This window comes from Hevea brasiliensis, chromosome 11 (assembly GCF_030052815.1).
Source record: "Hevea brasiliensis isolate MT/VB/25A 57/8 chromosome 11, ASM3005281v1, whole genome shotgun sequence".
Taxonomy (NCBI): Eukaryota; Viridiplantae; Streptophyta; class Magnoliopsida; order Malpighiales; family Euphorbiaceae; genus Hevea; species Hevea brasiliensis.
The window spans coordinates 13,151,873-13,175,900 of record NC_079503.1 but is presented as its reverse complement, the minus strand read 5'-3'; the positions used below and the strand labels follow the sequence as shown (position 1 = coordinate 13,175,900).

The 24,028-nt window shown below is 33.7% G+C and overlaps 1 protein-coding gene across 1 annotated transcript; it reads left to right on the top strand.

The window, feature by feature from the left end:
* Positions 1 to 5,192: 5,192 nt before the first annotated feature.
* Positions 5,193 to 8,776, top strand: LOC110660481 (la protein 1). The gene is made up of 10 exons (XM_058129897.1): positions 5,193 to 5,326; positions 5,421 to 5,499; positions 5,617 to 5,766; positions 6,287 to 6,426; positions 6,547 to 6,695; positions 6,881 to 6,982; positions 7,070 to 7,493; positions 7,763 to 7,910; positions 8,122 to 8,200; positions 8,357 to 8,776. Exons 1-10 carry the CDS (start codon positions 5,276 to 5,278, stop codon positions 8,454 to 8,456), a joined length of 1,422 nt encoding a protein of 473 aa, XP_057985880.1. The 5' UTR covers positions 5,193 to 5,275; the 3' UTR covers positions 8,457 to 8,776.
* The last annotated feature ends 15,252 nt before the right edge of the window (positions 8,777 to 24,028 follow it).

Here is a 24,028-nt window from a genome sequence, read left to right as displayed (position 1 = left end):
CTACTCTCCTCCAAGTCAATTTAGGTCTACCCCTTTTTTTTTTTATCCTCTAACCTAATGTGCTCTACTTGTCTAACTGGAGCCTCCGTATGTCTACGCTTCACATGACCAAACCATCTCCCTTCTCTCAACTTATCTTCAATTGGCACCATTCCTACCTTTTCTCTAATACTCTCATTACGGACTTTATCTAGTCTAGTATGGCCACTCATCCACCTTAACATTCTCATCTCTGCAAATCTTATCTTAGATACATACGACTCTTTCAGTGCCCAACACTCACTACCATATAACATAGCCGGTCGTATGGCTGTACAGTAAAATTTTCCTTTCAATTTATTGGGAATCTTACGATCACATAAAACTCCCGTAGCACATCTCCACTTCAACCATCCGGCTTTAATCCTATGACTAACATCCTCCTCACATCCCCCATCTACTAACTCCACTTCACTGAACTTGCAATGCATGTATTCTATCTTCGTTCTACTTAACTTAAAACCCTTTGACTCTAGAGTACTTCTCCAAAGTTCTAACTTTCTATTGACTCCTTCTCGTGTCTCATCTATCAGAACAATATCATCGCAAACATCATGCACCAAGGAATACTCTCTTGTATATGTTTCGTCAGTTCATCTAAAACTAATGTATATATATATATTTAATTTTCAAAGAATAAAAAGACGGTTAAATTTATTTTGAATAATGTCAAAAACTAGAAATCTTACAGTAGTTCACCATTTTTCTAATCTAATTGAAAATTTAGTTACAAGAATTATTGATTTATAGAGATATATGATCTGATGAGTAGAGTTTTATAATGCATAAAATTGTAAGTTTAAGAATTTTAAAGTTGTTACTTAAATCTTGACCATTTGCTCGAAGTATGCTTCCAAAACTCAATCTCTTTTCCTTTCTCTTTCTTCTCTCTCTGATGTCTAGCACTTTAGCCCACAATCCATCTCCTCTAATTGTCCGTGCCCGCTTTCACTAGTGAAACCCCAATTTTCCGATCACTTCTCCCTCTCTTCCCTTCTTCTTTTCCTTCTCCCTCCCATTTTTCGTCCCTTTCTTTCTCATTTCTTATTTTTTTTATGTTACTGGAGAAGACAATCACTTGGGCTAAAATGAGAAGAAGATGGGCAGCCAACTGTCATTTTTTAAGAAATTTCATTTTGATCCTTTAACCTTTTCAAAATTCTATTTTCCATCCTAAAACTTCAAAAACTTCACTTACAAGTCCAAATTAAAATTAAACTTCTTCCTCAAAATTTTTATAAATTGTATTTTAATTTTCTAATACATCCATCTTTATTATTTCTAAAAGTTGGGGTGTTATATAATTTGTGCTGATATCTCCACAACCCAATCTATCTGTATGGAAAATCTCAAATTTGAAAGCTGAAGTTGTTTAAATATATTTATCTCCTTGATTCTATAAACAAAAGGCCTTTTGCAGGCCCAGCACTATTCTGAACCTTTGATTGGTATTATGAAATTTCAAAATAATTTGATCAAGCTTCTTTTACTTGTTAAACTCTTAATGATCGACAATAAATTTGCACTAAACCTTATGCTTGGCAATTGCGTTTTGATTTTCTTGTATAAGATTTTAGCCAGTATTCAATTCTGATTCACTTGCCTTTAACTACTTGTTATTCGTGAAATTGACGAAACTGCATACAATAGATTCAGTTCCCACAATCGTTTGATTTGAAAAGTAAGAGTGCAATTCCAAATGATATACTCAGTATCTGACACGCTCAAATAACCGTAAGCTGTGAGATAATCAAATTGCTTCTCGAAAAAGAAACAGATAATGATAAACTTAACAATTTTATTCAATAAATTATTATTTTTTTGGGTTGAAAGTCACTATTGTAGTGTTATTATCATTTACAAAAGGATTAATCAATGAAAAAGATGCTTTTATAGCATCTGATAAATATTTTAGGTTCAATGCTAAAGATTTAAAAACTATTAATCAAATTTTGAAACTTTTATTCACCATTAATTAACATTTAATATAATTAAAAATTAATAATTTTATTTAAATATACGAAATATTCTAAATTTCACTTTATATATATACAAGTGAAAGTAACTTAGGTAAGACTTTAGTAAGCTTGAAATTTCATTTAATTTATATTTTACCAACTATAAATTTAATTATTAGCATTAGATAATGCTTAACTTAATAATTTTATCTTAATTAAGTTAAAATTTTTATTTTAATTTATATCTTTTAATTATTGATTTAAGTAAATAATAAACAAAATTGGATACTTCTATTCACCATTAATTAGCATTTGGCATAATTAAAAAATTAATAATTCTATTTAAAAAATATAAAATGTTATCATTATATTTTAAGAATTTTTTTTACAGAATTTTTCATATATTTATTTTACTTTGATATATGATTTCGATTTAAACTAAATACTACTAAATTAATATATATTGAGATAAAAATTAATATAATATAATTTTTTAGCAATATATAATGGAAATAAATAATTCAATAATTTTAAGTTCACTTGATTCAAATAAAATAAAAATTAAAAATAAAGCTTAAAATTATTACCGTGGAACACGTGGGTAGATGATTAGTTGCAAATTTGGGACAAATAAGAAAAGTAAGTTCATTTTTATAAGACAGAAAGACTATATAATTTCTCATACTTTTGGATTTTTTGAAGAAAGGTAATTTTTAAAACTTTCAAAACCTACATTTTTTATGCATCAAATTGGTGGATTTTGAATGTGTTATTTCCAATATTATCTCTTTATTTTTTATTAAATTAAATATTTTATGTTAACTATGTTTTCTTTTACCAGTGCCGATTTTGACAAGTTCAGAGGATCAAAGATTGATATCATTTCATTTTTTTTTTTTTTTTTGATAAATGTTAGTTTTCAACTTATGGGTCAATGCATTTCTTGTTGCATTTGTTAGATTATACTGATTTTTATATATTTATTTTTAAATTTTATTTAAAAATAGTATTTTTTTTTAGATTTTTTTATTTAATTTTTTCTTAAAATTTATTTAAAAAATGATTAATTTAAATATTAAAATATATCTCCTTATATGATAAGGATATTTTTGTTATATCATATTTCATCCTATTTTCCCATACATTCCACTCAAATAAAATAAGATTAAAAAATATTTACTTTTTATTACCTTACCTTATCTTACTTTACTTAAAAAAAAAAAAAAAAATCTTACGTTGTCTCCTTAAATTTCTCCCAGACATAGTGTAAGACTAAAGGATAACTACTCAATCTTGTAAATATGTTTTTTAATTTAAAAATTCAAATAGCTAAATAATTGAGTTTTAGGATATATTTAGATGAGGGTGGATGATGGGTAAAGAAAAGTAAGGAATTATGTCCCATGTTTAGAAATGGGTGAATTAATGGAGAGTAAAGGTAAGTAAGGATACGCCTTACCCCTCAAATCTCAATTTTTCTTACATTTCAAAGGAGAGATAATAATAGGAGGTATGGCCTAGGACTTTTTTATTTCTACACCCTTTTTTGTAGTCGATCTATATTTTGCACATTAATCCCATTGTGTATGTGTTTTTTATTTCTGCACCACTTAAGTTTTTCGTCCTTCACTTCTTCTCAATCATAAAAAATACATATTATCTCTCTATATATTTCCATTAGGTCATGTTTAGTATGGCATAATCAAAGTTGCAATATAATTGTGATTATATTATATATTTGATTACGCAGTTTGATAACACAAAAAAAAATTAACGTAATGTAATGACAATTAGATAATGTAATTAATTAAAGTAACATAATAATCATTACACATAAGAATATATGTAATTATGATTATATGTTTTCATTTTTTATAGTTATTATCAATATTATCACTACTATCCGGCCACCATTGCTACAACTACCACTATCTCTATTCTATCACTATTATTATCACCACCGCTACCACCACCGCCACTCCACCACTACCATCACCATCATCCTATAATATTACCATTAGTTGACCATCGCCATCACCATTTAGCTATTGTCACCTCAATCAGCACTTAGCCACTATCACCATTGCTAACTCACCTTGCTATCGCCACACCATCTATTGTTGTCGCTACCACCACTACCACCACTTAGTCATCATTACCACTTGACTATCAATCACTGAATTACTATTTATTATTAGCATTATTAAATAAATTAAATATTAAAATAAAAATTAACATTATATTACATTAGTTATATTTTTATTTTGCAACTAAATATATGAATGTAATGATAATTATATCACATTACATTACAAATTTAATTGTATTATATAATTGATTATATTACATTACATTCTACGAAACGTAACCTTAATTCACCCATTTCTAAATATTTTTTTTTATTGTAATCCCCTTTAATCTTCCTTGTCCATGCCCTTTATTACCCTTCCATATTACTTATCCTTTTTTTACCCCATACAAACAGAACCTCAGTTTTTATCCACTTTTACAATCTCAAAACAACTCTATCATTATCTGTTTTTAGAATTTCTTTACATTACATAACATTTTTCATGTGAAAAATATTATCTGGATATTTTTAAAATTTAATTTTAACTATATTTCTTATGGAAAAAAATTTCCATATATTTTTTTTTTTAAAAAAAAGGTTAATTTAGTTTTCTTTTTTAATTTATAAGGTGTTTGACTTTTTTACCTACTTTAATTTTTGACTTAAAATAATTTTTTAAATTAAAAATAAATAATTAATTATTTAATAAAATTATTTAAAAAAAATTTTTAAATAATTTAAGTGTTTGATTAAAAAGTTCCTAAAAGTAATTTAATTTATTAACATTACTAAAAAAGATATATAATTTAAGTGTTATAATAGTTAAAATAAAAATAATATTAATATTTTTTAAAATTATAAAAATAAAATAATTTTTTATTCAATTAAAAAATAATTTTAAAATAAAATATCTTCATTTATGTTTCTTATCTTTTTAACTTTAAAAATTAAATTAAACGCTAGTTTATATAAAACTCTTTAATTATATGTAAAACTAATTTGCTTATAAGTCAAATCATCTTGATTTTTGTCTAAAGGTTTGCTGCCACGACAAAACCGTGAACCGCGGAGAAGCTAAACCCTCAACCGTGTGCGGTTCACAGGACGCACTTACAAAAGTTAAATCCCTCTCTCTTGCTTTTGATTGATCAGCTTCTCTCTCCTTTTCCGTCTCTCTCTCTCTCTCTCTACCTTCAGCTGTACGATAATGGCGATGCCTTCTTTGGAAGAAGGGACGGCGAAAGAAGTCCTTAGACAGGTGTGTTGCATATAATCTGGAGTTCGATTTCTTGTTCAATGGCATAATAAATTATTAACTTCTCCCTATTTGGTTCCTGTGCTGTGTATTTCAGGTGGAGTTTTACTTCAGTGATAGCAATCTCCCTAGAGACAATTTTATGAGAAGAACTATCAACGCCAGTGAGGATGGCAGTATCCTTGCACTTTAATATCATTGCTCTTTTGTATATGATTGTGAGCTTGGCTTTAGTTCAGATTAGATTCTTTGTTGTTTGTTTGGAAATTGTTGATCTTGACTCCGGGAAAAAGTGGTGAGTCTTGCATTGATATGCTCGTTTAAGAAGATGAAAGGTTATCTGAAATTGAAGGACTTGAAGCCCGAAGAGGTGCCGGAAGATACTGTCAAGGCAGTTGCTGAAACTCTTAGGAAATCTACTTCTCTTAAAGTTTCTGAAGATGGTAACTTTTCTGTCATTTTGCCCCCTTTTTTTGTCCCTAAATTTCTTTTACTCTTTGTCTAGGTAATGAGTGAATCGCACGATAAGAAAAGAAAATCAGCTTAGTTAATTTCGCTGAACTGAGATTTCTAAAATCTTTGCTCAGTGGAACTTCGGTTTAACTTCATGGCTTAGAAGGGAGTTATTTCATTTTGTTTTGTCCTTTGTGCTATTAGATTTCGATTTCATAAGGCTGCAGCAATTTTATCTTTCTACTACGTTTAGAGGGTGATGCAAGTACCCTTCAACAATTCAAGCTTTCTGACTTGTTTTCTTTGTTGGTTTGTCTTAGTGGGATTGGGTTTCTAAATCTGGGAATTTTCCTAGTTGAATATCTGATTTGACCGTTGATTTGGGCTCCAAAACAGCAAACTAATCTGAATTATAGGTCAAGAACCGAATCTGTCTTCTGTTGTTTTGCCTGGTATTCACAGAAAATGTAATTTTTCTTACCAAATTATTTGTTGGCTTGTCCATCTTAGGGAAGAAAGTTGGTAGGATTGCTGCACTCTTAAAGCCAGAAGAGGCAACAGAGCAATTGGACATAAGAACAATTGCTGCATCACCTCTAGAGTATGATGTGAAGCGGGAGGATGTGGAATCATTTTTAGGAAAATATGAGGTAATAGATGGTCCCACGAGTGGCTGTGACTGGTTTTGGATTATCAACGATGCCACATGAAATTAACTGCTTCGTGTGTTTATGGTTTTTAAAGCTTGAGAATCTTTCTACCCATTTTAGGTGTCAAGTGTGAGGATGCCTCGTCACGTGGCAGACAAAAGGGTATTTTGTGGCACTGCATTGATTGAGTTCTCAACAGAGGAAGATGCTGAAAATGTTTTGAAGCAAAGTTTGGTTTTTGGTGGTGTACAACTAGAATTAAAACCAAAGTAAGCTATAATTGTAATAGTTTCTTGTCATGCTAATCATGCATGCATATTCTTCTTTTTAATTTGAATAATGGACATGTGGTTATAAAGTATGAAGTAATACAAAATTTTTGTTGTCCAAGAGAATTGCTCTCTTTTTTTTTTTTTTCCCCTTTTCCTTCTAATATATGCTTTGTCCAAATCAGGAAGGAATTTGATGCAGAAAGAGCAAAACAAGAAGAGGAATTAAAAAATTCCCGCCTCTTGACAGTTTCAAATAACAAGAACTATTCAAATGCAGAAGCAACGTTAGTAACAACCAATCTTTTTTTTTCTTGTGGAACTTTTTCTCTGATGGTTGTTGTTGAATTCATCTCTCCATGTTATGATAACAGCTATCCAAAGGGTTTAATCGTCGCATTTACTTTAAAGGGCTTGTCAGCTGGAGATTCGGTGGAAGGCGATGGTGCTCAAGAGCCTGTCAGTGTTGATTCAAAGGTCTGTAAAGCTGACGGAGGATTAAAATCCTCAGAGAACGATGCTCAAGAAAATGAACAGAAGGAGTCAGAGAATGTATCTGATGATAAAGAAAATAATGAGATGAATGTTGAGGAGGGAAAGGAAGAAAAGGCCAATGAAGAAATTGGCTCTGAAAGTAAAGAAATACAAGTGGAAGAAGGGGAGAAGTCTGCTGAAGATCCCACTGGAAAGGACAAGGAAAAAGAGGGGAAATCCAAAGCTGATGCCTATAGGGACGACATGAATGTTGTATTGCGTGAAGATTTGAAGGCTGTCTTGGGAAAATTTGGCACTGTCAAGGTACTATGAAGGTTCCCTCTTCTTTCATTGGGCCATAATTATCCTGCTTGCTAAATTATGTTATTTTTCAAATCAAAGGTCAAAACCATCAAGAAGCTGTGCGCTGTACTTGAATCTTTCATCTCTAGTGTCGGTCCTTTTCTTTCTATTCCAATCATTTGGTTAGGATGGAGAAGAATTCTTGCAACTTGTAACTAGAAGTTGGTCTGGTTTTTTGTGCTTTTTGCATTGCATTGACTCCTAGTCATTTTTTTCCCTCCTTGGTTAAGTTCGTTGATTTCAAGATTGGAGAGGATTCAGGATATGTTAGATTTGAACAACCTGAAGCAGCACAGAAAGCTCGTGCAACTGCAGTCTTAGCTAAAGAAGGTGGCTTGATTGTAAAGAATTTCGTTGCCATTTTAGAACCAGTGACTGGTAGGTTCCAATGTCAGCTTTAGTCGAGTTCAAAGTGTTGCTCGAGTTCTTATATTGTCACTTAGTTTAATATTTTTCTTTTCTTTTCTTTTCTTTTTTCCTTTTCCTTCTAAATTGCATTCCGATTGGTGGGCCTTTCATGGCCACAGTTCTGCATGACAAGATGTGAACTGATAGAAAGTTGTTTTTCTTTCTTTTTTTGTGCTCATAGGTGAGGCAGAGGAGGAGTACTGGAACCTGCTGCGTGGCAATCAAGAAAAACATTGGGAAAATAAAGGCAACCGCGGAAGGTCAGACTTAATATATTTTATACTTCCCATTTTAAGTTGGATTGTAAACTATCTGCAATTGCTGCAGTAAAATATGGTTATTTGCTCTATATAATTGAGGAGCTCACATGGCATTCCTGTTATCATGAGTCTAAACTTTTGTTTATGCTTTTACAGGAGAGGAAAACACCAGAGAGGTGGTGGTAAACACCCCCGATCTAGAGATAATCATTCGACTGGTCGACCAAATAAAGCTCAGAAAGTTGGAGCATCATGAGAGAAATTATCGCTAAGTCGTCGGTTTTGAGGTCACTTTTGTAGACACTCTTGGAGTTTATGTGAGAGCAATTGCACTGCTGCTTACTCTCCCTGATGTCTCTTATCAATAAGTTAATTTGTAACTGATATAAGACATTCAGTTATTTCATAGATGCAAATGAGAGTCGGCTCCAACTTAAGTTTGATATAGTTGATGCAGTCGTTAACCGTACGATGTGCATTGGCCTGCACAGTAGAGTGTGGTCAGTAGGCTGATTTTTTTTTTTCAAATTATATTTATAAAAGCATGTCTCTGAACCCTTTGGTTCAACAGAAAAATTATTTGAAACCTTAATAATATGGATGAAATGGTCATTTCACCATCTCCTGTACATTATTTTTTAGGTAAGAATTCATCTTGTTCATAGGGTAAATTATATGTAAGGTATCTCAATTTAAAAGTATAAAGGAAATTCTAAAGGAAATTTTGAAGTTAAAAGTTTATTGTTTGGTTGATAAGAAAAGAAAACAAAATTTGAATTCCATTTGGCGTTTGATTGAAGTCAAGAAATATTGGGAAAAAAAAAGTTATAGGAATATTTATGCAATTTTTTAATAAATTTTGATTTAAATATTTGTAAATTTTTAATAATATTTCTATCACGACCCAACCTATGGGCCGGACCGGTACTAGGACTTGGGCAGGCATAAAACCCCCGAGATTCGTAGTAAGCCTTACTGTTCTCAAACCCATGATCAGTCCCACAATTTAGGTTCAATATGCATATAAAATAATTTAAATTAAACTGTTATAATTTTATTTCGGGCCAACTTAACCCAGTAATTATCAGAAACTAAAATTAGGGAAGCCCAGCTCAACCCTGTTACATCATTTATAAACTATTTAAAACTCATAAAATTTTTTCATTTTTTAATACAAAAACTTAATTTCATGCAATCCCTGACAGGATTAATGCTACTATTAGTACATGCGGAGTTATAAATTATAAATTTAGATAATAATAATACAGTTAAGTAATTTTTTTTTTCATAACCTGCGAGGAAAGGAACAGGTTATTTTGAAAAAGGTCTCCTTCTGTAGCCTGGAAAAATATGGTGAACAGGAGTGAGCGTTCGACTCAGAGAGTAAAATACCAATTTTAAGTATAATTTCTATAGCTATCTAAAGCTAATGCATCCTAAAGAGTGGAATGCAACACTATCAAAATTTTCATACACATCACATCATAACAGCAAAAAGGCAATTTAGAGCACTCACGCATCCAACAATGTCAAGCAATACATATGTGGGAGCTGATCCCCTATACAGCCCTCTTAATCCAACCTTTGCCAGCGAGTGTCTCTCAAGCAGGACTTTAGCTTAATAAACCAAATGTGGGGTCCTAGCGAGTGTCTCTCAAGATGTGTCTATCCTGACTTATCCATAAAGGACCGGGTCCCAGCGAGTGTCTCTCAAGCCGTGTCTACCCATCCTGTCCATATTCAATACCACGCGGACGCCAACGCACGCATACTGCTCCTAATTACCACAAATAACATCCATAGCAATTCATCAATTAAGAATGCAATATAAAAAGTGCCTAGTGTTTAACTCCATAGATACATACTTATAAGTGATGCATGGGCATACCTGAATATATAATAATATTGAAATTATAATTAAATTTAATATTTTACTTATAGTATACCGAGGACTATTGTGGCTGCTGAATGGAGAAAAATAGTTGACTTCGATCACCTAAATAATTATATTATAAATTTATTAGTACTAAGTCAAAATAAAACTCTAAAGAGACAACATACAACCTAATTCATGTCGAAAATTCTGCAGAGTTTTCCTATACCTAGGACCTAACCAATCTGCACAAAGATTCAAATAACACTTCTAAATTCTCAATTTCCACAATCACATCTCATCAACATTATATGGCCCCTCCTACGCCCTCCAAATCAGACAACAGTCATAAACTTAAAAAATTATGTTTTAGTCCCTATAATTGACATTTCATAAAAATTCACTCCGACAAGCTCTAAAAATTCTAAAATTTTGTCCCGCAGTCCTTAGCAATATTGTAGAGCTAATGCAAAAGGAATTATAATTTTCTAATCACCCATGAATATTTTATGAATTTTATTCTAAATCGGTATTAGCCGAAAATGAGCAACTTGGAGTTCGGCTTTATCTATGCCAATTCTGACACCTGGAGCGCATCCAGAACGTCTGAAAATGTTAGGATTGACTATAATATCGATCATGTTCTGAGACAGGCTGTCGGGCCGCCGGATCTGGCTGAAAATGCGGTCCCGACATCGGTTAGCTATCTTCGATCTGATTGCACCTAAATTATGCCTAAAAATTGTTAATAATTATCATAAAATTATTTTCAAATTTTAAAAATAAAAAAAGTTCGAAAATCTCACCAAGCGATCTAGACGGTCGAATTATCGCCTTTTTCCAACGGTATCCGATCGAAGTGGAGTTGGTCCCATTTTGAAGATTTCATCGTTCTGAGTCCATCGGTGGTCTCGGATTTCCGATCCGACGGTCGGATCACCGGAAAAGTGATCGAAAACCAAGAAACCCATATGATTTTCTTCCAACTTTTCCTCACCAGTTCTCTTTCCTCCGGGGACCAAACGGGTGCCACTGGTCTCATCTGAAAGTTCATCATATTGGGAGTCCGTGGTACTTGAAATCACCTGAAACGGCCGTCGAAGTCGGCCAGGGCGATGCTGCAAAGTAGGGCCCCTGTCGCGCGCTCTCTCCCTCTTTCCTCTCTTTCCTCTCTCCTTCTCTCTCTTTCTACTGCCTCCTGCTAGGTGCTGCCACCGTTTGGTGGTTGTTCTGACATGGGGGAAGGCCTACGGTACCTCGCCGGCACTGATGCTGGCCGCTGGGATGGAAGTGGGGGGAAGAAAGTGAGGGGGAGAGTGGAGTCGAGGAGAGAGAGAGTTGGGGGGGGGGCTGCGTTTTAAATTTTCTGGGTTTTTTTTTTTTTAAATCCCTGAACCTTTCTTATTTGTTCACATAAGTCTCTAATTTTTCTTTAATACATCTAAATTGATAATAATAATAATAATAATAATAATAATAATAATAATAATAATAATAATAATAATAATAATAATAATAATAATAATAATTAAATTAGTGACCACTAAATCAATTGTTAATAATATAAAATAATATTTTATTAAACATTTAATATGGATGAAATTCCATAGTAAAATATTAATTTAAATTCATGAATAAAATATCAATAAATTATTAGCTCAATAAGAGAAAAATAATAAAAATATATTTATTTGAAAAATTGGGTTATTACATTCTTCCCCCTTTAAGAAAAATTCGTCCTTGAATTTTCAAACAACTGAGGATAAAGAGAAGAAGATTATTGGAATAAGTGCAATCATTATTCCTCTAGCTATGCAGAGATTGGTAAAACATTTATTCTTCAAGCTCTTCATATATTATAGATGACATTTTATTACTCTCTGATTCTACAATAGTGTCCTAACTGTCATCATCTCTTCCTAGAGATGCTCTTATCTCTTAGCTATTCATTGACCATTTTTCTGACATCTCAAGTATTCACTATATCTCTCTGCACTCGACTTGATGTCTCATAAATTCAATCAACCTTGGTGCTTACCTCTCTTTCACTGGATCCTAACATGTCTCTTAGTGATTGCGGTCCCCATTTTTCTATTCTAACAACCTCTATTCCCCAATAACATAACTTATGTTCCTTATTCTATGGTATCCTATGAGACGTTTTCCTGTAGCACCCATCATAGGCATTCCGTTCAAAATCTTTACTTGTCCTATGACCTTAATAGTCAACACCTATGCATCTTCTTATTTTCATGATACTTCAAATTTCCAATCTATTTGTGTCATCACTAAGATACTTAGACCAACCTCTGTCCATCTTAGGTAACTAGTTAGGTAGAGTTCCCTCCAAGGGCTAAGTGTACCATTTATCAACATTGAAAAGCAAACTGGGTCTCTTCTCTTATATGACAAAAGTGTTTATATTCCCTGACTACCCAGTCCAAGTGACTTTATCGATTCTCACTCCTCCTCGGGAATGAGAATATCCTGACTTCTTCATAAAGCTTCTTATTATATGGCCTACTTCTGATACATTGGCACTTAGATCGAGGCTTCACTATTCCTTTAATCTATCATCTCATAATAACTTGTTTTAAACTTCTCTTAGTGTGTTCCTAGCATACCTATTCCTTCTTATCCTCATCATTATAACTAGCTTTACCGAGCTTTCTTCCTGTCCTTTGGATCTTATCCACTTTGTAACACCCTCCCTGTAGCAACTCCGTACATTCTACTATTCTGGTGACCAGTGTCGGTCCGGATAGCTAGAACGTTCGGAAAAATATTTAAACTAAAGTGAGGAACCATAATTAACTAAAATATTGATAAGAAAAATTTAGGAAAAATTTTAGAAATAAAATACAACCAAGTTAAATGAGCCGGTGCCCTAGCGATGGGTAATCTAGTGGGAAGTGGCGGTTCTCGCAACTAGGAGCCCTAGACCTGAGGGAAAATTCATAAAATAATTTTTGGGACTCCAGAGAAGGGTCATTGAGGTTCCTATGACATTAGAATGCCAAGAAAATGCTTAGAAAAATTTTTCAATCGGTACAGATAATTTTAGTCTGTTAAGCCAAACGGATGGCATTTTGGTCATTTCACCTTCAGAGGTGATTTTTGGCCGACTTATCTAGTTAAGTAAATAATTATTATGACACAAAATGTGAATAAATATTGTTAAAAATTTAATTGGAATTAAATAGGCAAGAAAAGGATGGAAAATGAGAGAAATTGGACTTATGACATCATAATGATGTCATTATAATCCTCCCACCTAATCAAATGTTGACACATGGAACAAATTTATTTAAAAAGACTTAATGGGTAGAAAAAGGAAAGAAAAAAAATCAAAAGCTCATTTCATCTTTTCCAAGCCGAAACCCTCTCTTCCCTTGTCCACCATTGTTAAGCTTACCAAAGCTTGATTTCTTTGGTTTTTCACCCATTAAAGCGTAAGTACCCAACACAAAATCTTGCTCTTTCATCCTAGTGAAGCTTTTGGGAGCAAAAAGAAGGAGAAAGGAAGAGTTCTTGCAAGATTGAAATTCATTCCCTTAGAGGTTAGTGACCAAACTTCTTTTATCTCTTTCAATTCATGTTGAATGAGTGGTATTTAATGCAAATTTGCAAGAAAATTGAGTAAACATCATGTGTATGTCTTGTTAAAATTTTGACAGCCTTAAACTTGGTAGGATTTTGAAGAATTCTTAGAATTAAAATGATATTATGGCTGCCTTTAACACCAATATATTGCTTAGGATAATGGAAGGTAAGTGTATGCATGCTTGGAGATAGTAGGGTTAGGGTTTAAGCATGAAATTGAAACTTTGATCATGCAATGGTGAAAGTAAGTTTTAATGGTCAATTAGTGACCATTTGGTTATGTGTGAATGAGAAATGAAGTGGTTTGTGTAGTGAGAATTGAAGTTAGTGTTGCTGCCTTGGCTGACCTGCAGGACTCACCATGAGTCCAGCAGGTTTGGGCAGCAATAACTGGAGTTGTAGAGGTTCAATTGGTGCAAGGCCAATTGGACATGAAGTTAAACACATAATGGCACAACTTTGGTGAAGAAACTATGCCCAGAAAATCAAAGTAAGTTGACCTAAAGATTGCCCTAATTTGGGTGACCTGCATTCTGCCTGGGCAAAATGACCAAATGAACAGTATTTATTCATTTGGTCATAACTCAGTGTAGAAAGGTCCAATTGATCTGAAATTTTACCAGCAAATAGCTGAGACATATACCTATAACTTTCATGAAGAAACCTAACTCAAATTTTGACCATAACATGTTCTAAAGGTGACCTGCATTCACTGCACAAAACACTATAAATTGGTCAGTCCAGAAAATCTGGGAAGTTGGCAATCTGGCCAGTCATGGTATTTAGACCATAACTTGAGCTACAAAACTCCAAATGGAGTGATTCAAAAAAAAGAAATGTAACTAGACACAATAAGGAACAACTTTCATGTTGACAACTTTGCCAAATTCCCACTGCAAAAATAACTAATGGAACAGTAAATACAAGGCTTGAAATCTGAAAATTTTGAATAATTAACATTAAGTTTAGAAATGGTATTAGCAACCAATACTAACAATTTAGAATGCAAAATGTGATATGTTGGGAGCATTAAAACCAATGTACCTATTGTCTATGCAAAAGTCAACATTTTTGTTGACTAATGGAATGAATAGTAACACATAAACTTAACTTTCAAGAATTATACAACTTAAGAGTGTAACATGCCCTAGTACACCTAACAAGATTGGTTTGGATAGGTTGGTATGCCAATAGGGTTCTGTTAGCAGTACTGCATATGGCTTCATGCCATTCTGTATTTTATGGCCTCACGTGCCATTTTGTGATAAAATAGCCTTTGGCTATATTGATTGAGTTATTATACTTGAATTTTATCCCTAATGATTATTATAGCTTATTAGCTGTTCTGTTGCACACCAGGAGACACAATGTGACCGATGGTGTGATGGTCTGAGGTACTTAGTACTCAGTGCCAGTTTATCCGTTTATCCAATCCAGTCGACTAGTATGGGTTACTCGGGCAATAGTAATGAATCTTACAAAATTTTAATCGAATAATACTGCAATAAATGCCAGAAATTAAGTCTACCTAAAATGTAAACATACATTCTGCATATTTATGTTATTTTAGTTATTTTACTTTATATTGTCACCACTAAACAGAATTGCTTAGCGCGTCGCTTTTGCCACGCGCAGGTACTGGAGACATAGCTGGGGAGTCCAGCAGATCTCATACTGGGTGAGCTTTCAGATCTGCACACAGAGTCCAGAGTCACCTCACACTTGTAGTGCATTGGTAGGACATTAGTCTACTTTTGGTCTTTTGTATTTGTAAACTTTTGTTATGTATATTTTAAACTCATGTAATTATGCTTTTGATATAATTATTTATGAACCATGTTCAGTACTAAATGTGACGCCCCTCACTCGTCTACAGTGTAGCCGAGCGAGGAGTACCACATTCGGTGCCGGAGCACCCTATCTTGTTTTATCATATCTATTGTAAACTTTTAATATCATTTAAAAGTAGTAATCTATGTGTAAAATTTTTTTTTTATATATCTTATTTCTGTGGAGACCTGGACAGAGCCTTCCCTATTTTATTAGCATCTGGCGGGTTCCACTAATCACTTGTTAACATGGCCATATTCATTTCACACATTTCCATATCATATTCTCTTGTATCATATCATTTACAATTATTTATGAGATCTCAAAATGAAGTATCATCTATTGCATTCATATAGAAATTCATAGATAATAAATTACAAGTTTTCATTTCAATCTCAAGTTTAATTACAAGTCTAAAATGAAATACATCATAACTAGTAATTACATTATGATTAAACATAATGAATCAAAATACTAGTCTATACATGGGCCCTATCAAAATACAAAAGACTGATGAGGTGACTCGGACCTTGCGGATCCGTCGAAAATGTCCGAATACTCTTGTGGTGGTCTTTGTGGCGTCTTGAGCTTGATCTCCAGTACCTACGCGATGGAAAACCAACGCGCTAAGCATAACGCTTAGTGGTGCATAATTTATAATAACAATAATTAAACAATTGAATTAATATCTGCGAATCATAATTTCTGGGTCTTTTACATTTTTTTATTATACTTTGGAAACAATTTAAATTATTGGGATCTTTCCTGTTTACTTATTGTATATTCAGTATTAATTAATTATTATCAATGCCCAAGAAACCTATAACAAATTATAAAAGCTGGATACACGGGAGTATACGGGTTAGACAGCCATGTGTCTACCCTGTATACATCTGTCAGGCACGAGGCCAGCTGTCGGGCAAGAGACCCGCTGTCAGGCTTGTAAAGCCAGAAATAAAGTAGGCATAATGGCCAATGGATAGGCATATAGCCTGTAGAACAATCATATCAGACATATATTGTCAGTTCATGATTTGCTCTGTAAGCAGTAATGCTATCTGTGGTCCCTAATTGGTATACCAATCGATCCAAACTAAATAAATAAGTCTAGGTATACTATGGGCAATTAAACATTTTTAATTATTTTAGCACTATTCACTGTTACTATTTTCTGGTACTGTTCATTGGTACCATTAATTTCATATTAATAGGACATTAGTCCCAATTTACATATTCATATCATTTTTAATGTTTAATTATCTTTATGAGTATTTTAATTATCATATATAGCCTTTTTTCCATGAACCTTTCCTTAGGTTCATGTCGATGTGTTATTTTTATCTAGGAATTTAACTAGGTTAGGATGTCTATTTAGTCACACTTCCTTCATAACAATTGCTCCTCTATGTTTAAACTTGAATTTCAGTTTTTGAATTACTGAATTTGGGGTTATAGAACTCAAGTTATGGTCAAAATACCATAACTGGTCCCTTTGCCTCTAAGCTGTCCAGAATTTACAATTCCTGGTCAATAAACTTTGACCAGTCATTTGATCATTTTATGGTCATTTTTAGACTTAGGTTCCTTCACAAGATATGTTCCCCTATGTCTTAGGGACTCCCAGGTACAATTTCATAATTTTTCAAGCTTGGTATAGTGAGTTATAATCAGTGTATTAACCGGGACTCTCAGTCCTATAAGGGCAATAACCAACTTCAGGGCAGTATGTTTGACCCTCTTTTTAGGATCTTTATACTTAGAATTTGGCAAAGGTGTCTAAATCAATGTTGTAGCCCTAAGTATCATGTTTCCATATCATATTGGCATATCTCAAATGGAATTTCCTAGTGGGAGTTATGGTCAAATGAACACACGGGTATCAAATGGCATTCTGGGTTCAAATTAACATTTTCCAGATTTCAATTCCTAACTTTGGCTAATATTTTCCCTAGGATGCAATGGTTTCTAGAGCTTGGTCAAAACATAAAAATTATTGTGCTATATCTTATAAAACTTTTGGCACTAGTTTCACTCAATTTGCAGCTTTGGAGACCAAGTTATGGCATTTTTGCCAAAACTGGTCAAGCATACCAAAGGAACAGTATTTTGGACAATTTCTGGGTTGGCAGTTTTAGTGACTCAAATTGTACTAACAATTTAATTTAGTTAAAAGCAAAACTGGGTCAAGTGGTCTTCATGAAAAGTGTAGCCCTATGTCTAAGCTTTCCATTGATGAAATTTTAGGTCATTTGGACTAGTATAGAGAGAGTTATGACCAAATGAACACGTACTATTCATTTGGTCATTTTTTGGGTTGGCAGTTTCAGTAACCCAACTTGTGCTAATAATTTGAATTGGTTAAAGGCAAAAATGGGTTAAGTGGTCTTCATGAAAAGTGTATCCCTATGTCTATACTTTCCATTGGTAAAATTTTAGGTCATTTGAACCAGTATAGAGAGAGTTATAACCAAATGAACACGTACTGTTCATTTGGTCATTTTCTGGGTTGGGTGCAGGGTAAATCCAGATTTAGGCAGTATTTAGGTCAAGTTTTGGACAGAATTTAGGCATGGTTTCTTCATAGAATATGGCCTATTTTGGGTCTAGTTTCACCTCCAATTGGCCTCATACCGATTGGGGTCACATAATTTCATTTATGGCCTAAATTATATACTGCCCTCAACAAACACAACCTGCAGAAAATAACACTTCCAATAATTCATTTCTCCTCCAACTTCCTTGCTTCAATTTGACATTCAAGGCACTTCTAAATATCATCAACACATCTCAACAATCCCAATTGCATGGTATAATACAAAAATACCAAAGTTAGGCCAAACCCTAACTCACAATTTCAACCTCATAAAATCTCAATGTAAATCAACTTCTAATACTTATAAATGCATCAACCAACATCATTAAATCACTTTATATACATCATAGTCATAAAAAACCATCACTCACCATGGGTACCAAAAATTCACTCCCCTCATAACTCACCTATTTCTTTTAGTTTCTTACAAATTTCACTTCATTTTAACCTTAACTCAAGGATTAATAAAGGAAGAAAGGAAGATTAGGCACTAACCTCTCGGGTAACTTGTTAAACTTCAACTTTTCTTCTTCTTTTCACTATCAATGGCTTCCTTATGGAGTGGGCTAACTTTTTAATGAAGGGGTCTATGGGTTTTGATGGGTAAATGAGAGAGGAATCAAGCTCCAAGCTTGAGCAAAAATGGTGGAAAAGAACACCATGGCAGCCAACTCAAAAAGAGAAAGAGAAGAGGAATAAGAAGACTTGGTTGGTGGGATTTGTCTTCTTGTGTCTATTTATGTACATATTTTTATTGTACCTTATTTTTATTTTATGTCATAAGCCTTTTTCATTTTTTTTTCTTTTCTTTTCTTCTTCTTTTCTTTTCCTAATTCAAATTCATAAACTTATAATTTTAATTTATTTTAATTATTTTAATTCTCTCAATTTTTAATTTGATATTTATGTCAAAATTCACCTCTACGGGTGAAATGACCAAAATACCCTACATGGTGCTCATCGGGTTATTTTTATTATTTTATATCAATTAATAAATTCTCTAAATTTTATTTTATTTTCTCAAAATTTTTCCTACATTTTTTTAATATTTATTTCATTAATTTATGCCTCCTCACTATAGTTTAAGTGTAGTTCCAGAAACCCTGATTGTCCGAACAGACATTAGTCGTCAGAACAGTAAAATATACGGACTACCTTTAGTGAGGGTGTTACAATTCTTCCCCTCTAAATAAAATTTTGTTCTCGAAATTTACACAGTATAATTAATAGAGGGACCGCTATCTCTTTGTCTTTTCGCCTTTTTGTGTTATAATACTTTACTTTTTCTTTAGTCTATCTTATTAATCCTAGTTTTACAATCTTATCCTTATCTTGATTTACTATTGGAAATACGTAGCTTTATATAATAGTCCCAAAAAAGTACTGTAATCTGCAGCTTACAGCACAAACATCAAGAGCATTGCATAGTTACCACAGTATATCCCAATAAACTAACTCTTTTTTTTTTTTTTCAACAAGTTCTGTACTCATTTTCTTTCATCTCATATACAGCCTCCTTCTCATTTCCATCTATTATCTTTAACATGATCCTTTTCGGTTGATAATCTACAATCACCTGGTGACCTAAAGGGTTGGTGACAAGTATGTCAGCTTCTGACCCATTTATCGGTATCCTCTTTCAACAGGAGGTACAATGCATATATAGGGGTGAACATAGTTAGGGTCTATCAATACATATTTAAAGGTGTTATAATTAGGAAATGTACCTCTGATAATGTCTACTAGATTTGGCCCCTCTCGAGCCGTGGCGTACATAAGGGGTGCTACTTCAGCCTCGGGCTGTTCTATAATCTCAAAAGCTCTCTGTGTTGTACCAACTATCTCTGGTCTCATCGGTCTTCTACCCCTCTGTACTGTTGGGGCAGACCTCTGAGTCTGTGGTGGAGCTGTGGGAGCACTCCTCCGTGGGCAATCTCTCAAAAAATGCTCTATGGACCCACATCTGAAACATCCACCCGTTAGCAATCTACACTTTCCTCTGTGGTTCTTCCTACAATGTGTACAAACTGGCATCGGGGTTGATCTCCGTGCTATAGGACTCGCAGAATTGCCAATTGATACACCCGTCTGACCTCCTCTCTTCGGGGCAAATTAGAACCTCTGCCTCTGTTCTCTGCTCAGAATCTGACCTTGAGACCCCTTGGGTCTCTTGCTCTCTGTAGCAGCTGCGCTGGACTGGCCAGGTCTAGACCCTCTCTTGCACTTCCTGTCTCTCCTAAACTGCTCATCATTTCTAACTCTCTCTACTAAGGCCCTATATACTGGCTGGGGAGGTGGTGGCATAGCTCCAGTGACTTGACGGAGCAATTGAGTCATTTGCTCTAGGAAGACCTATTGTGTCTATACTAAAGTACCCAACGATGGTTCTGCTCTACTGCTACTGCGCCCCTGACTAAACGCAGGTGCAGGTGCGTGACTCTCTACTTCCTCCTCTATCGGTCCTAGAGGTCCGTGCTCTGAAGGATCAGATGCCATCGATCCTATAAAACAGATAAAGAACAAATCTATATTAGTGTCACCTCGACTCTATCTAAAGGCCCATGCATGTGATGCAACTATTTCTTTTTATCTATCTAGGTCTAGGACCGCCTAAACCTCTACTCTGATACCACTAAATGTGACGCCCCTCACTCGTCTACAGTGTAGCCGAGCGAGGAGTACCACATTCGGTGCCGGAGCACCCTATCTTGTTTTATCATATCTATTGTAAACTTTTAATATCATTTAAAAGTAGTAATCTATGTGTAAAATTTTTTTTTTATATATCTTATTTATGTGGAGACCCGGACAGAGCCTTCCCTATTTTATTAGCATCTGGCGGGTTCCACTAATCACTTGTTAACATGTCCATATTCATTTCACACATTTCCATATCATATTCTCTTGTATCATATTATTTACAATTATTTATGAGATCTCAAAATGAAATATCATCCACTGTATTCATATAGAAATTCATAGATAATAAATTACAAGTTTTCATTTCAATCTCAAGTTTAATTACAAGTCCAAAATGAAATACATCATAACTAGTAATTACATTATGATTAAACATAATGAATCAAAATACTAGTCTATACATGGGCCCTACCAAAATACAAAAGACTGATGAGATGACTCTGGACAGTGGCAGATCTGGTCGAAACTCTGTCCGAATACTACTGTGGCGGCTGGTGCTGTGACGGCTGCTGAGCCTGATCTCCAATACCTATGCGATGGAAAACCAACGCACTAAGCATAACGCTTAGTGGTGCATAATTTATAATAACAATAATTAAACAATTGAATTAATATCTGTGAATCATAATTTCTGGGTCTTTTACATTTTTTTATTACACTTTGGAAACAATTTAAATTATTGGGATCTTTCCTGTTTACTTATTGTATATTCAGTATTAATTAATTATTATCAATGCCCAAGAAACCTATAAAAAATTATAAAAGCTGGATACACGAGAGTATACGGGTTAGACAGCCATGTGTCTACCCTGTATACATCTGTCAGGCACGAGGCCAGCTGTCGGGCAAGAGACCCGCTGTCAGGCTTGTAAAGCCAGAAATAAAGTAGGCATAATGGCCAATGGATAGGCATATAGCCTGTAGAACAATCATATCAGATATATATTGTCAGTTCATGATTTGCTCTATAAGCAGTACTGCTATCTGTGGTCCCTAATTGGTATGCCAATCGATCCAAACTAAATAAATAAGTCTAGGTATACTATGGGCAATTAAATATTTTTAATTATTTTAGCACTATTCACTGTTACTATTTTCTGGTACTGTTCATTGGTACCATTAATTTCATATTAATAGGACATTAGTCCCAATTTACATATTCATATCATTTTTAATGTTTAATTATCCTTATGAGTATTTTAATTATCATATATAGCATTTTTTCCATGAACCTTTCTTTAGGTTTATGTCGATGTGATATCTTTATCTAGGAATTTGACTAGGTTATGATGTCTATTTAGTCACACTTCCTTCATAACAATTGCTCCTCTATGTTTAAACTTGAATTTTAGTTTTTGAATTACTGAATTTGGGGTTATAGAACTCAAGTTATGGTCAAAATACCATAACTGGTCCCTTTGTCTCTAAGCTGTCCAGAATTTACAATTCCTGGTCAATAAACTTTGACCAGTCATTTGATCATTTTATGGTCATTTTTAGACTTAGGTTCCTTCACAAGATATGTTCCCCTATGTCTTAGGGACTCCCAGGTACAATTTCATAATTTTTCAAGCTTGGTATAGTGAGTTATAATCAGTGTATTAACCGGGACTCTCAGTTCTATAAGGGCAATAACCAACTTCAGGGCAGTATGTTTGACCCTCTTTTTAGGATCTTTATACTTATAATTTGGCAAAGGTGTCTAAATCAATGTTGTAGCCCTAAGTATCATGTTTCCATATCATATTGGCACATCTCAAATGGAATTTCCTAGTGGGAGTTATGGTCAAATGAACACACGGGTATCAAATGACATTCTGGGTTCAAATTAACATTTTCCAGATTTCAATTCCTAATTTTGGCTAATATTTTCCCTAGGATGAAATGGTTTCCAAAGCTTGGTCAAAACATAAAAATTATTGTGCTATGTCTTATAAAACTTTTGGCACTAGTTTCACTCAATTTGCAGCTTTGGAGACCAAGTTATGGCATTTTTGCCAAAACTGGTCAAGCATACCAAAGGAACAGTATTTTGGACAATTTCTGGGTTGGCAGTTTTAGTGACTCAACTTGTACTAACAATTTGATTTAGTTAAAAGCAAAAATGGATCAAGTGATCTTCATGAAAAGTGTAGCCCTATGTCTAAGCTTTCCATTGATGAAATTTTAGGTCATTTGGACTAGTATAGAGAGAGTTATGACCAAATGAACACGTACTGTTCATTTGGTCATTTTCTGGGTTGGCAGTTTCAGTAACCCAACTTGTGCTAACAATTTGAATTGGTTAAAGGAAAAACTGGGTTAAGTGGTATTCATGAAAAGTGCAGCCCTATGTCTAAACTTTCCATTGGTTAAATTTTAGGTCATTTGAACCAGTATAGAGAGAGTTATGACCAAATGAACACTGTTCATTCCTAGCACATTGTAAATTATTTGTATATCTTGTACAAAATAAACTCATGTAATTAACCTATGAATTATGGAAGCTATTCAAAGTAAGTATTTTAGTATGTGAATTGAATTTGAGTTATAATGAGATTATACTTGTGAATATTGAGATATTGAAAATCTAATGAGATTTCTGAGAAATCTGGATACTGTATTGAGATACATTATGTTTGAAAATTTTTGAGACTATAAAGTTTGAGAAATTGAGTATATATTGAAATTGTCTTTGGCAGGTTCAGAAGAACTGTTAGTCCAAATTACAGCCGACACTTTGTCGGATTATCGTTAAAATTTTTGAAATTTCCAATTTAGTTAGATTTTGATAAAAGTAAAAATAGCCTAAATCTTCAATAAAGTTTTTGAATAAATAAATCAAGAACTGTAATGAAATCAGATAAAATATAGTGCTCCGGCACACTGAGTGGCATAACTTGCTCGGCTACACTGTAGTCGGGTAAGGGGTGTCACATTTAGTGGTATCAGAGCACGGTTTAGGCGTTTCTGGACCTAGATAGATTGCATATCATGCATTGCATTCATATGAGTCGAGGTGACACTATTGCAGATCTGTATTTCTTGTTTATTTTAGGTTAAGGTATGGAATAAGAGAGTGAAGAGACAATGAGATAGTGAATGGAGATGAGAAGGAGACTGTATTTAAGATGAAAAAGGATGAGTACATAACTGTTTGAGGATAGGATTGAGACTAAGGAGAAAGTGAAGTAGGATAACACGGAAAGGTGAAGAAATAAAGAGGTATTAGCTCCTTGGTTATTTACAT